The sequence below is a fragment of the Chiloscyllium plagiosum genome, unplaced genomic scaffold, assembly GCF_037043375.1.
Source record: "Chiloscyllium plagiosum isolate Xiang-an unplaced genomic scaffold, Cpla_swu_hap1 HiC_scaffold_2, whole genome shotgun sequence".
NCBI lineage: Eukaryota > Metazoa > Chordata > Chondrichthyes > Orectolobiformes > Hemiscylliidae > Chiloscyllium > Chiloscyllium plagiosum.
The window spans coordinates 123,126,410-123,140,449 of NW_028270140.1; the positions used below are offsets into that span (position 1 = coordinate 123,126,410).

Sequence of the window (14,040 nt, forward strand, 5' to 3'; positions counted from 1 at the left end):
AAGGTCTTATCCTTACAATCTTAATGCAAATTGACTGCATAATTCTATTGTACTCTCACCCAATGATAAACACATTATTTTATTCATTCATAGACTGTGGGCATCACTGGCTCGGCCTAATCCCTTGGCCCATCCCTAATTTAGGAGTGGTCTGGACTCTAATGTAGCCCAAATGGAGTAAGTGTGGAAGACTTCCTTCCCTGAGTGGATATTATCACAATTGACAGTGGCTACATGGTCACCAGGAGACCAGCTTTTCGTTAGGTCATCCATCTGCCCTGGTGGATTTGAACCGTTCTACCCAAGAACATTAGCCTGGAGTTCTGGATTGATTATCCAGTGGCATGACCACTACACCACTGCCTCTCTCCAGCTTCAGTGCTGGAAACCAAATTAAACCGAATGCAACCTATGGATGGCTTAGATACCCACTCCAATGGCAAATGGAGCAAAAAGGAGGAAGAATGCCACCATGTTCTGGATGACTACCAATTTCTATCAAATTAGGGACAGTGGCCTGCAGTAGGCCTGTGACAAGAGACACCTGGACCGAGACGCAGCAAACTAATTTTACAGGAGGCCTCATGCATCCAAATCTAAAATTTTGCCTCATCAGTCTAGGTTTGGTTCAGGCCCAGATCCTAGTAAGGGAAAGCCACCAAGCAATTTTGGATTTGTTTTTTTAAATACAATTAAAAATATATAATTTGCAAGAAACTATAATAATTATTAATCCATATTTTGAATTGAAAGATCCTGTACAACATTCATAATATCAACCATCAGTATTGCCTGGTAAATGCAAAAGAGAGCACTTTTCTACCTAATTTATTTGCTGAGTTATTTTCCAATAAGCCTTATATCTTGGTGATGGCACACTAATTATAGGATTTAGCTCGGGGGCAATTATTTTCCAAATGTTTATTTAGACTTGTTTAAAACACTCAATTCAAGTAGTACTTGTCCCAAAGCACTGTAACATCTCTATAGTGCTGCTGCTAGGATCACTAGACATGGACCAAGTATTTCAGCTCCAAATATATATTAAAAAAACATGCAAAACATAACATTCAAAATGTGAGCTCAACACGACAAAAAAAAAATTTTTCCAGCTGTCTTATTCCGTCCCGTTCACCTCTCTCACTCTTGCCCTCAGATGCTCCAATTTAGCCAGGTGGCCAAAACTCAGACGCAGTTACAATCAGCAGGCTAAGCAACAACTATTTAAATTGGAGGTTTTTAAAAACAGAATGTCCTTCTTTATATAATAAAGTTTAAGATTTATATTAGCTTGCTAAGCAAGATATAAAGGGATTCATCAACTGAATCTGACGTAGTAACAAACATAGCATTTATAAAAACTGACATCGTATCACAAGGTGGACCATTCACTGTGAAGCACTTAATCTCACATTCACCTCAGTACAGCTATCCTTAATAATATCAAAACAAACATTCCCTACTCATTTTGCTTTAATAATGTTAATAAATTTTATCAACCTTTGGCCTTTAAAATGAATTAATTTCTATTGAAACATTTAAGAACATATCATTTTAAAAAATAAATCAGTTAATAGTTTACGAATTAAATTGCATTTTACCAATTACATTAAATAGTGACAAGATTTTTGCCTGGGTCTGCATGGTTTCTGCTTTTTCTCAGCTTCTCCTCTCTTCCAATCCATTCTTTGTTGAATATACTCAGTTTTATATTTGTTGGTTTCCAGCAGCTGTGACAACAGCCCTCTCAGGGCAACACATTTTTTGACACAAATCCTTCAATTACTGATTGCTGAAGCAGACACAATCCTATTAGCAAGAAAGACGATCGCAGGTTGCATTGCCCTGCCCTAGTTGTACAAAAATAATTAGTCCAAAGTTGACAAAATGTTGAACGGAACCACATAAAAGCTACAAGCAGGCCAAGACCAATTTGATGAAAAAGGAGGGAATCTACAGAAATTTAGGATGAGACTGTCATAGTATTGATTCGAGCCAAAATTAATTAAAGCTAAGATGACTTCTCTGAATGGTTAAAACTGCAGTATAAATGTTTTTAAAAGGTTGCACAGAGAGGGTTGCAATGTCAAAAACCACACAATTTACTGACCTAATGCTATTCAAACAACTACATAAATTTTGTGAACGAAATTGAATTAAACCAACATTTCTACAACTGAAGTTTTCAAATATGAAAGCTTAAGATGAGGGAGGGAGGAATAGTTTTAAATCCAAGTAGTCCCTTATATTGTAACAACAAATGTAAAACTTGGAAAAATATGATATGATGATTTTAGCAATTATGCAAACATAATGGCACAGCAAAAATAATTTTAATAAACTGCCTAGAGAGTATGACTATATCTGGAAATTGACATTCTTCCAATTCCAACATATAGTCAAATCCTGCACTGGATTGGAAAGTGAACTGGTCCCAGCCAGAACATTCAACACAAACAGAAGCAGTGTTGCCCCCTAATGGTTCAGGTTTGAACATCATCCCCATGTTTCAGTAATGTGATGGAATTTCTGTGTTGTTCAGAGCTCAAGACTAACACCTATTAGCAGGCAGGCAGGCAGTCAGTCAGTCATGGTATTATCAATCACAATTTTAAAAGTGCACAACGTGACTACACATTGGGCAATTAATCTAAGCTCACCCATAACTTTCAACCACTTTACCTTTTTATTACATTTCCACATTTTATATAGAAGCAATTACCCCATTTTCGAATTAGAAGCTGTTACTTTGAAGCTACTGAATAAAAATCAGCCAACTAAACTATTAATGCTTTAAAGGCAATAGGTGAACAGTTTCCTGTTTCAATTGCTTCGTTATTGATAGGAAGTAAATAACTTGTACGGTTTGATCTTACTTTTACAGAACAGTAGGAAAAATAAAACTGCACTAGATTTGATTGCCTGATTTCACATCAGCCATATAAGTTGAAGTATAAATAAATTCAGACTAAACACTCCTCTAAATAGCAGACTTACATCACTTAGATATAATCATCCTGTCCTTTGTATACAGGTGCTACCTTTTAGGTGACAGCAAGCTGTAATAATATTAAGAATGAAGTAGTTTAGACACAAGAAATCCAGGAGGGATTCTAAAACAAGCTCTCTCTGACTAGAAATCCTTAATTGTTGCAGTGTTGAACTCATTAGCTACGCTGCAATAGGCTTACACTTTATCAAGCCATAATAAAATTAGATGGGAGTTTAAGGAGAAGCACTCATCAAACTTAACCTGCACAATTTGTTTTGTCGTAGTTTAACCTTTTCATTCTTCAGATTTGTAGCAGTTTTCATGTGAATTGACAGGCAGTTTTTAAAGGTTTCCCAGATTCTGGTCTAACTGCTTCTCGAGAATTGTGCTGCACATAGCAGCAATTTAAGTGGGACCAGGCAAGATCCCAAAGTCAACAACTGGCAACTTAAACATTTTACTGCTGTGGCAATTTGATGGAACTAAAAAGTGTTTAAATCGAAATGAAGCCCCAAACTTCTCCACTACAAGCCTGAATGTCTATTGCTAATTTCTCACAGATGTGAAACTGATCAATCAAGAGTGTAATCTTAATATTTTTACCTACTTTTCAATGAGGAGGCTTTAGAATTATTTATTTTATTAGGGGTGGGAAATATACATGGTCACAGTGTTGCCCACTTCCCTGGAGTAAATTTTTTAAATGTAAGGATCAAATTGGTATGATCTTTGCTGAGTCAAGCATTTCACATAGATTGCTATTTCAGCACCCAGAAAAAAAACAATTAAATAAACGGCTTTTAGACAAAATTTCAGGTTTACTCAAGTTAAATACACAATGCCTACAAACTAAGCACATTTTGTCACTGGTGAAGTAGGCAGAGACCATTTCATAATTTCAAAAACCAGTTGTTAAAAGGAGAATACTGGAGCCAATCCGGAGTCTTGAGTTTATTTTCACAATGAAACACAAGCATTTACCTCCTAAATCTACCGGAGACAATTTCAGTAATTGCATCTGCTCAAGAGAATATGCTCTGTCCATTTGTTCCTTAACTCAAATGTGGCCACAGGCAAAGACCTGTGCAAGATTCCAACACAAGAGTAGCTGCAGATTATGAGACACAGCCCTGCTACCTCAGACATGGCAGCATGGGAAAGATAAATGAGAATGGACAAAGACCAAAGTTTTGGTACAACCACAAGCTGTGTGTAATGAACATCTTTCAGATAAGACTGTATCCCAAGGTGTCCTAAGACATCAAGGTTGCAGGCTGTAGCACCATCTAGATATGATCATTAATCTCCAAACACATGTAGCTTCTACACTGCAGACTTATATAGAACACTCTCTGGTGAGCACGGGTTAGGATGAGAGCCTAGAAGTTATTTAATTCAAAGCAAAAAGGCCATCCTTGTATCCCTGCCAGCTGTACTGCATACACAGATCAAAGCCAATATTTCCATGACTTGATCGAACAAGCAACCCAATCAAGAGTGCAGAAGCATAATAGAATAATTTGAAATATTGATATGAAATATATTGCTGCTCCTTCAATGTCATCAGGTCAAAATCTTGGAACTGCCTTCTGGCATTCAGGGTGTACTAACACAAAATGGAATGTGGTGGTTCAAGGTAGCTGCTCACCACCATCTTCTGAACAGCAGCTCGAGATGGGCAACAAATGATGGCCCACATCACAGGAGTGAAAAAATATTAATGTACCTCAGGATATCATATACAATACTGGACTCTGCATGATACACTCTCCACTATAAAAGTGCTAGTTGGTTCAATGCTCACAATGTTGATGGAACTTGTCAATCAAGCCAAGTAGCCTACTTTCAGTAATTAGAAAAGACATATGTGAGAAAATTCCACTGCACTAAGAGCTGCTCAAAGTAAAATCCAACAGAGTTTGTACCACCAAGGTGGTGCACTACCGATCATAGTTTACCAGAATATCCAAATGTCCTTTAACACAGGGAATGCCAAGGGCAAGTATGAAAGCATGAAAAATGGCAATAGGTCCATCAGCAAAGAAAATGGTTCAATTAAAACGCATGGAACATTACATGTACTCTCAGGAGAACACCACCATTGAAGCAGATCTAGATGCCATAGGATGCTCTGATATTATGGCAAGTGTGATATTAAACCCACATTGACTCACTTTCCATGCGCAAAGTTGCAAAATCTGATGCCATATCACCTGAACTTTTCAAGCAGAGGAAACCAGCCGTCTGCAGCACCTGTACAAATCTTGGTCTCAATTGGAGAGAGGTACAGTGCCCCAGGAGGTGGGTGATGCAAAGATTCAGTTTTGTACAAGGACAAAGATGATAACAGCTATTGCAATAACTACCAAAACCACTCCCTGCTGACCAGTGAGAGAGGAGTATTTGCCCTTTATACCAGTGTTGGACTGCAGATCCTGACTGAACACATCGACCAAGCATGCCAATGTAATTTCAGAAAACAAAGATCGACAATTGACATGATCTTCAGTCTTGTACCTGAAAGAAGTGCTATGAATAAAGAATACTATACATTATCTTCATCAATCTCACCAAAGCATTCAATTGTGTGGGCCAAGGCAGTATATTTGAGCTACTTGAGCTACTCTCTTTACTCAGAATGGTGAGGGCATGGAATGCCCTACCTACCAATGTAGTCAACTCAGCCACATTAGGGAGATTTAAACAATCCTTGGATAAGCACATGGACGGTGATGGGTTAGCGTAGGGGGACCGAGCTGAGAATAGTTCACAGGTCGGCGCAACATCGAGGGCCGAAGGGCCTGTTCTGCGCTGTATTGGTCTATGTTCTATGATAGACTGCCTGTTGAAGTTGCACAATGTGATCACCTCTTTCCACTGCAACATGATGGGTAAAAGTCAGCTATGATGGGCAACATTGGAACCCTTTGAGATCAGCAGTGAGGTCAAACGGAGTTGTATTCTAGCACTGATGCGCTTTAGAAATTCTTCTTTTTACTGCTGTCACAGTACTTCAGGTCAATGGATAATGTCTATTTACACAGCATGACTGACAGAAAGCTGTACAGCCTTGCTCAACTGAGATCAAAGACAAAAGGTGTGCCACATCCTCATTAGAGGGCAAGGGCTTGGCTGACAATGTCACATTGACATCCCACTTCAAAGCAAACCTGCAATGGCAAAAGGGCAGACTTCCTTACGCGTATAGAGTTTGGTTTGGTTACTGCATTAGGAAGATGAGAGCCACGATCCAGCATGTTTCCATACTGCCATCCATCAACATTAATAATGTGGAGGCAGGGATTTGTTGAAGGCATCACATATCTAGGCCACTATAGGTAGCAATCTTTCACTAGATGCTGAAATCAACACATCTCCAAAAGCGAAGCTTTCGGCCCAAGCTGAATAGGAATGTGGAACAGCAGTTAGCTGGCTGAGAATATGGAACTGCGCATTCTCAAACATACTCTCAACTCCTCAGACTGGACAGGGTCAACAACTCCGATATCCTAGAATGTACTAATTCGTTAGTAAGCCAATGACCTCTGTTGGCTCATACTACATTAACTGAATGGATATCAGCTATATACACAATGATCTCCTGTATGGCGAACTGGGTATGGGTCACAACTTCCTTAGTATCCATGCCTCTTCTAGAAGGATAACTGCAAGTGAATTATGAAAATGGCATACACTGACAACTGGAGACAGTCACTGCAATATCTCAAGGCTAATTGATTTGGAAGGGCATGGGTAGGTGAGCAGTGATGAAAAATTGGGTCTAGAACAAATGAAGGTCACTGAATCATGCACTTTCTCAGATGACAGTCTTCCTCCGCAATAAACGTGGACAGTGCAAAATGCCAAATTCCTGAGCCACACCAGGTGATGCTCAGAGCTGACCATTATGAAGCGAACTGGCATATTAGGAGATTGAATGCTGCCATAAAAAAATGTGCTCAATGAAACACCAATTTACGCCTTCATCTGCATATAGTTAAATATGGTACTTGTCATTCCTGATGAAGGGCTTTTGCCCGAAATGTCGATTTTCCTGCTCCTTGGATGCTGCCTGACCTGTTGTGCTTTTTCAGCACCATACTAATTCAGACTATAGATAAATACAATTGATATATAATAAAGAGAACTATTATTTTTACTTAAACCTGTTCGAACATATTTATGGCAGATAGGATTTGAACCTAGATTTTTGACTCAAAAGAACCATTTCTATACATCCAAATCTTTCCTCAGTATTAATATTAGCATTGTTCATACACATCATACAGCTGGTGTATCTCCTGTCATAAATGTTTTAAGTTCATGAAGTGAGATCAATGATCACAAAATAAAAGTGGATACATCATAGGCAGGATTTTTTTTTTAAGGGCAGACAGCAGGACACAATGTTCAGTTGACAAATAAAACTGCAAAAGTACATTATTTTATTGACATCTTCCACACATGCTCCAAGTCTTTGAAATTCATGTTGTTATCTTTAGACAGTTGTAAACTTGATGGGAAATAATTTTCCCATCCTACACTAAAGTGGAAACTCCCATTATGATACATTCACCTTGTCCGAGGTGTCATCCGGTTGCGCATCCAAAACGGACATTTTTTATGACACAAAGGACAACAAGTACCAACCATTTATTTAGTTCCAAAAGCCATTACTATATTTGATCTTGTCTGCATTCATCATCCGCACCTGCAGTAAGGGTCACATAAACACGATTCTGAACTCTAATCAATTCAACGTCTCAAAAATTTGAAGATGAAAGTGAAGGGTTCGAGAAAGGCTCCCTTTGTACACATCTGTTTTACCTTATTGCTCCTCTGTAGTTCCAACAATTGAAGGCACAAGATGTTAACGAGAGGAAAAACAATGCACAGTTTGACCAGAGTAGTAGTTAGTATGGGCATGACCAAATCAGTGAGAAGCTGCTCTTGCCAATCACAGGTTCTGTCTTCCTATGCTTACTGGTTCCCAGCCTTCTGCTCTTGCCGTTTCTCTGGAAACAGAATCTGCGACTGAAAGAGTGGCATGTAGAGGATGGAACCACTAGGTGGATATCAAGGAAGATACCCCAGGGACCTTAATGTTGTTGCTGGTAGCAAAATAAATGAACTCTCTCAAGTATTAAAAGTGAGTTTCGGGAGTAGGCAATGCTGCAATAAAATGACAATGAAATGACATGGGAAAAGCAGAGGAGGACTTGCGATTGATGAAGGAAAGAAAAAGTGGGTCTGGATCAAACAGGGACATGTGAGGAAACTAGATTTAAAATTAGAATTAAACACACTGCCTTTTGCCAGAATCCTACATTAAAATGTTGATCATTGTCCTAATCCAGTTAAATGAGAATGTTTCTTATTTATCTTCACAGAAGCTGGATATCAACTGAATTCTAGGATCTACGGGGAAAACTAAACCACATGAAGTTAGAACTCCTACAGGTGTGGAAACTGGCCATTTGGCCCATCAAGTTTGCACTGACTCTCCAAAGAATATCCCACCCAATACCAGCCACCCAACCTACCTCAGTGACTCTGCATTCATCTAGCCTACATAAAAACTCAAAGAACTGCGGATGCTGTAAATCAGAAACAAAAACAAATTGCTGGAAAAGCGCAGGTCTGGCAGCACCTGTGATGAGAAATCAGTGTTAATGTTTCAGGTCCAGTAACCCTTCCACAGAACAGCTCTAGGCTGGTGCTGTTTTCCCTTTAGGCTTGGTGGATAGGATAAATAGACAAAGTCTCTTCCCTGTGGTGGCGGAGTCCAGAACTAGAGAGCATAGGTTTAGGGCGAGACGGGAAAGATATAAAAGGGACCTAAGGGGCAACCTTTTCACACAGAGGGTGGTACATGTATGGAATGAGCTGGGAGGAAGTTGAGGCGGATATTTTAATTGCAACATTTAAAAGGAATCTGGATGGGTATATGAATAGGAAGGGTTTGGAGGGATATGGGCTGGGTGCTGGCAGGTGGGACTAGATTGGGTTGGGATAACTGGTCGGCATGGACAGGTTGGACCAAAGGGTCTGTTTCTATGCTGTACATCTCTAAGATCTACCATTCATGATACATTAGTTGCTTTTAAGAAAAAGTACAACTGTAATTTTGTATGTTGTTTTGTCAAAGTTGAGTAACAGTTTTAACCTGATTTTAATTTAATTGTATGTTGTGTACACCCAGCACATGATTAAATACTTTAGCAACAAGAGATTAGTACCCATGTTGTGATCACCCATCCAGGCTAGCTAAGCTGAATGAGTTAAGTAGTTTAAAAAAATACAAAAAGCCAAAGCAATTTAAACAATTTCGGGAGCTCAAATCAAGTTGAGTACAGATGTTTACATGTTCATAAAATACCTATGGTGTACTGTTATAGTTTGCCTCATGTGAATCTTTCAAATGAGGCAAGCCTCCAAATCTCTCTCACCATCTCAATGCAATAAAATCTTTTTTTTCCAAATGAGAAAATTCCACCATACATTCACAGAATGATTATACCACAAATCCAGTGTTTTCGGAAATCATATTAAATAATAAATTGAAAAGTCTGAGTTACCTGTGTATATTATCTTGGCCAGAAGGCACAACCCCAACATTAGCCATGTTTACCACCTTATGCACAATTGCCTGGCTGGAGGAATTCTGTGGAGACCCAGTGATTGCTGTAGAATTTTCATTCATTCCTGTCAGTTTTCCTGCAAGTGTACAATTTGTACGGTTAGATAAACTGACAGTTCAAACATTACCACTATATTGATATCAATATTACATAAAACTATTTTCTCAGAACAAATTTACAAATCACAATGAAGTGCACTGAATTTCAGATCAAATTAAAGATTTCTCCATTTATTTTTAATATTCCATTTTAAACATTGAAAGAATATTTTGAGCCACAAACAGCATAAAACAGCTAATTTTGAATAGTTATTTTTTACAACGAGGAATTGCACAGTTCCTGATGTACAACTCATTTCACGTACAAGAGGTCATCAATAATCAGAGAAACTGATTAGTCACTATACAAGGTACAACCAGGAATTGCTATTTGGCACAGAAATGTTTGTATGGTAACAGCAATGTATGTTTGAGCAATTGAAACTGACTAAATTATTCCATTTCAAATTTAAATTAACTTCACAGAGAAGATTAAAAAAAAACTTACTGAATATGCAAAAATAATTATTTAGTAAGAATCACTGCACTTTATGGGGTCTGATTCATTTACCCAGTGCAAAGATATACCCATCAAATCAATACAGCGAAAATCGTGTGCAACACTAATGTAGGTCAGTGTAACAATTCTTGTTTTATCACCTTTCGACATTACATATTAAGTGGATGAAATAAGTATCAAATGAAAATGGTTGTGTTTTCAGTACTAGTTTCTCATCTGCCCCCACCTCACACATTTTTGGACCAATCAATTGTCTCATTATAATCTGGATCCTGTTCCTGATTCTTGTTTCAGGAGTCAAGCGGTTTAGACACTACATTCAGAATGGCACTTTTTAAAAACCTGCAAATAAGCAGTTGATTAGGAAAGATACTTAAAAAATTAAACTTGGGGGGGGGGGGGGGGGGGAAGAAATCTTATTTAACTGATGCATAAATGTTCACATAATGCTTTCCATCAAAAGAGATTTAAAATTCTATATTTTACTTTCATGTACACAGCCTTGTATAATAAAGAAAGAGTCTGAAGCATGTGAACCAATCAGGCACCACGGGCCATAAATACAGAACACACGGCGACTGGCAGTGAAATAGGATTTTTATCTCCATGTGAGAGTTATGGTGCATCTCATGAGTGGAAATAAAAATCCACATTTCATTGCTCTCCATATATTCCATTTTAAATACTTGTATGATCTTATAACAAATTTTAATATACATTAAGTTAGTTTTAATGAGGACCATTACAAGCATGGATGTAAGCTTCAATTTTTCCTATTAGGACATGATGCGACCTGACACCTTGTGTGCCACCTGCCATTGTAATGTTCTTTTGTGTGAATTTGGTTCAAGTTTATTAAACTATCCTGGCCCAGCTACTCCACATTCTATCAAGAAATTATGAAGTGGAAATAAATAATTTGAACAGATTCTAAAGCACAACACTTCAAAATTTCTGCTTGAATATGAATAACTTAAGCTAAGTCATATAAATCTGCTGAGATTGATAAAAAAAGGTATTCACCACAAATAACTGATATGCTTTTAACTAATGTTGTATTGCACGAATAATTTTTTAAAAATGTAGAGTTCTACATAAATTAGAGAAGCAATTGTTAGACACAAAATTTCAGGGGGAAGTGAAGACTGCAGGTGCTGGAGATTCAGAGCTGAAAAGTGTAGTGCTGGAAAGACACAGCAGGCCAGACAGCATCCGAGGAACAGGAGAGTTGACGTTTCATCAGGAACGTGGGGATGGGAGAGGGAGAAAGGGAACGGGGCTGAGATAAATATAAGAGGTTGGGGATGGGGCTGGGGCTGCTCCTGAGAAGGCGATAGGTAGGTGCAGGTAAGGGGTGATGATGATAGGTTGGTGGGAAAAGTGGAGCGAATAGGTGGGAAAGAAGATAAACAGTTAGTACAGATCAAGATGGTGGTGCAGAGTTGGAGGGTTGGATCTGGGATAAGGTAGGGAGAGGGGAGATTTGGAAACTAGTGAAGGGGGAGGTGTGGGCACAGGTTTTACACCTCTTGCAGTGGCAAGAGAAGGTGTTGGGTGTGGAGAGTGGGTTGGTTGGAGCTTGGATCAAACAAGGGAGCCACAGGGGGAATGGTCTCTGCAGAATGCGGATAATGGTGGGGAGGGAAATATCGCTAATGGTGGGGTCTGATTGTAGGTGATGAATATGGCAGAGGATAAAATTCCATGTTAAATTCTAATGGTGTCTCTTACATAAAAACAAACTTAGCAGGTTAATCTAAGGTATTGCAACTGACAGGATGAGGACGAAAAATGTCACTGATGACATTTCCAAAGGATTAAAATTTGTATGAAATGGTAGAAATCTTGATTTAAATCTAAATCTACTGCTCTTTAATAATTAGTTTAGAATATCCATTCAGATACTGCACACCCAAATTGATGTTACTAATCAGTCTTTTCTATTAAATGGAATTCTAATTTTTTTCTAGATTGCTCATGGGGGTCATGTGTTTGTGTTAACAGACAGAGATTTGGTTTGTAGCTTTAGAATTAACAAAATTGCAAGGATCTAAAACGATATAGAAAAGTAAACAATTAAGGATCTTGAGTGCAGTTCATAGTACGTTGAGTTGATGTGAGAGCCTTCTTTATGTTCACTACCTACCTGCACACCCCTAAGTTGTGTGTTGTATGGGTTACTCTCAGCATAACCAACACATTTGCAACCACTGACACTACGTGTTAACATCTAGCCAGCATTTTTCTGTCTCTCAACTTATTATCAATGTGTTTGCCTACCCCTTTTCTTACGACTCCCCCCCTTCCCCCCACCCCCACACTTTTTCCATGTACACCATTCACTTCTTTCCTTCACAATTTCCCCCTGTTCAGTTCTGACAAAGGGTCACAGGACTCAAAACCTTCTCCTTACAAATACTGCCAGATCTGGTGGGTTTCTATAGTATTTTGTGTTTTTGTTACAGATTTCCAGCATCTGCGGTTGTTTGCTTTGAATTGTTGAGTAAATACCATATTTAGAGTGTATTTTAGAGTGTCTAAATACAACTTATGATAAATGGGCTCTAAATATGGTAAGAGTTCAAAATGCTGCAACAATGATTAAAATACCAGCATTGGTTTAACTACACTGAGATTCAGGGCATTATTATACCCACCCAAAAAGTTAACAGAGGATTAAAAAAGGCAGCAAGTCATACACCCACACACTTTCTCAATTGCAGAAAGTGATCAAAGAAAACAAAGATTAAAGTTCAGCTGACATAATAGTGAAGCTATATGGTTGTGTGACACATTAGTTTGAAAAAAGGTTCATAGGTTGCTTTCAACCAGACAAAGCAAAGTTCACTAGTTGCAGGCAAGCTAGGCATAAGGTTGTTGCAAAGCTCTGTACTCATTCATGATTTAAACTACCTCCATCGAGCTCTATTCAACAGCAAATGGTGAATAAATTAATGTAACCATGTTTATCTTAAAAGCCTGCTCCCTCAGCATGTAATTAAAGGAAATGTTGCACAAAGCCTGTACTTTTGTCAACCTCCTGTAAATGGAAAGATGGATAGCACTCAGACAAGTGAATGCAATGCTTCATATTTAACCTTAACACTCTTGTCATTAACGGTTTGCCTAACTTGTTCTTTAAAAGACAAGGTACTGCTCCATTGAAGTAAAATTAAAAATCAACTATACCATGCTTTTCAGAACAGAAGATTCATTATCTTCAGCTAATGTATTGGCATAAAACACAGTAACATCCTATCAAGTGAGGCGCACATTCAATCTGCCTTTTACTCGTGCTGTTTTATTGTTATAGGCAATTTGTACCACTCAGCATGACAGTGTAAACTGAATCAAGATTAATTTACATGCAAAAGAACACTTAAGAGGAGCAGCATGGTAAGCAAATGTATTGTCTTGATTGCTGAGGTGGAAAAGAACCTGGAAAGAAAAAGTGCACCATAATTAAGGAGCATCAAATGTGACTGCTTTAGAATAGCTTGATGCTGTAAAAGGTAAGTATATGTTGGCTTACTTAGGAACATAAGAAACAGGGGCGGTAGGCCATTTGGCCGTTAGAAGCTGCTCTACTGTTCAGGAAGATGATGGTGAATCTTCTACCTCAACCCTCACTTCTCTGCCTTTTGTCCACAGTCCTTGGTTTTCCATCAAATTCAATAGATATTATTTTGAATAAACTATGACTAGACTTCTCTACACCAAACGGCTGTGGATGCTCAAAGATTCACAAGCTTTTGATGAAGAAATTTCTTGTCACATTTGGTTGATTCCTTATTCTATGATCATGACTCCTAGTTCTTAGCTCCCTAGCCAGGAAAAACCATCCTCACT

At 38.4% G+C, this 14,040-nt stretch overlaps 1 protein-coding gene across 3 annotated transcripts in view; it reads right to left on the bottom strand.

Moving 5' to 3' along the window:
* The window catches only part of ap3b1a (adaptor related protein complex 3 subunit beta 1a), a 315,493-nt gene that overhangs the window by 16,906 nt on the left and 284,547 nt on the right, over positions 1-14,040 (bottom strand). For all 3 annotated transcript variants that reach the window (XM_088000361.1, XM_088000365.1, XM_088000372.1), the window contains one exon: positions 9,571-9,709. In XM_088000361.1, the coding sequence (XP_087856487.1) occupies positions 9,571-9,709 (139 nt within the window). The remainder of the gene's footprint in view (positions 1-9,570; positions 9,710-14,040) is intronic.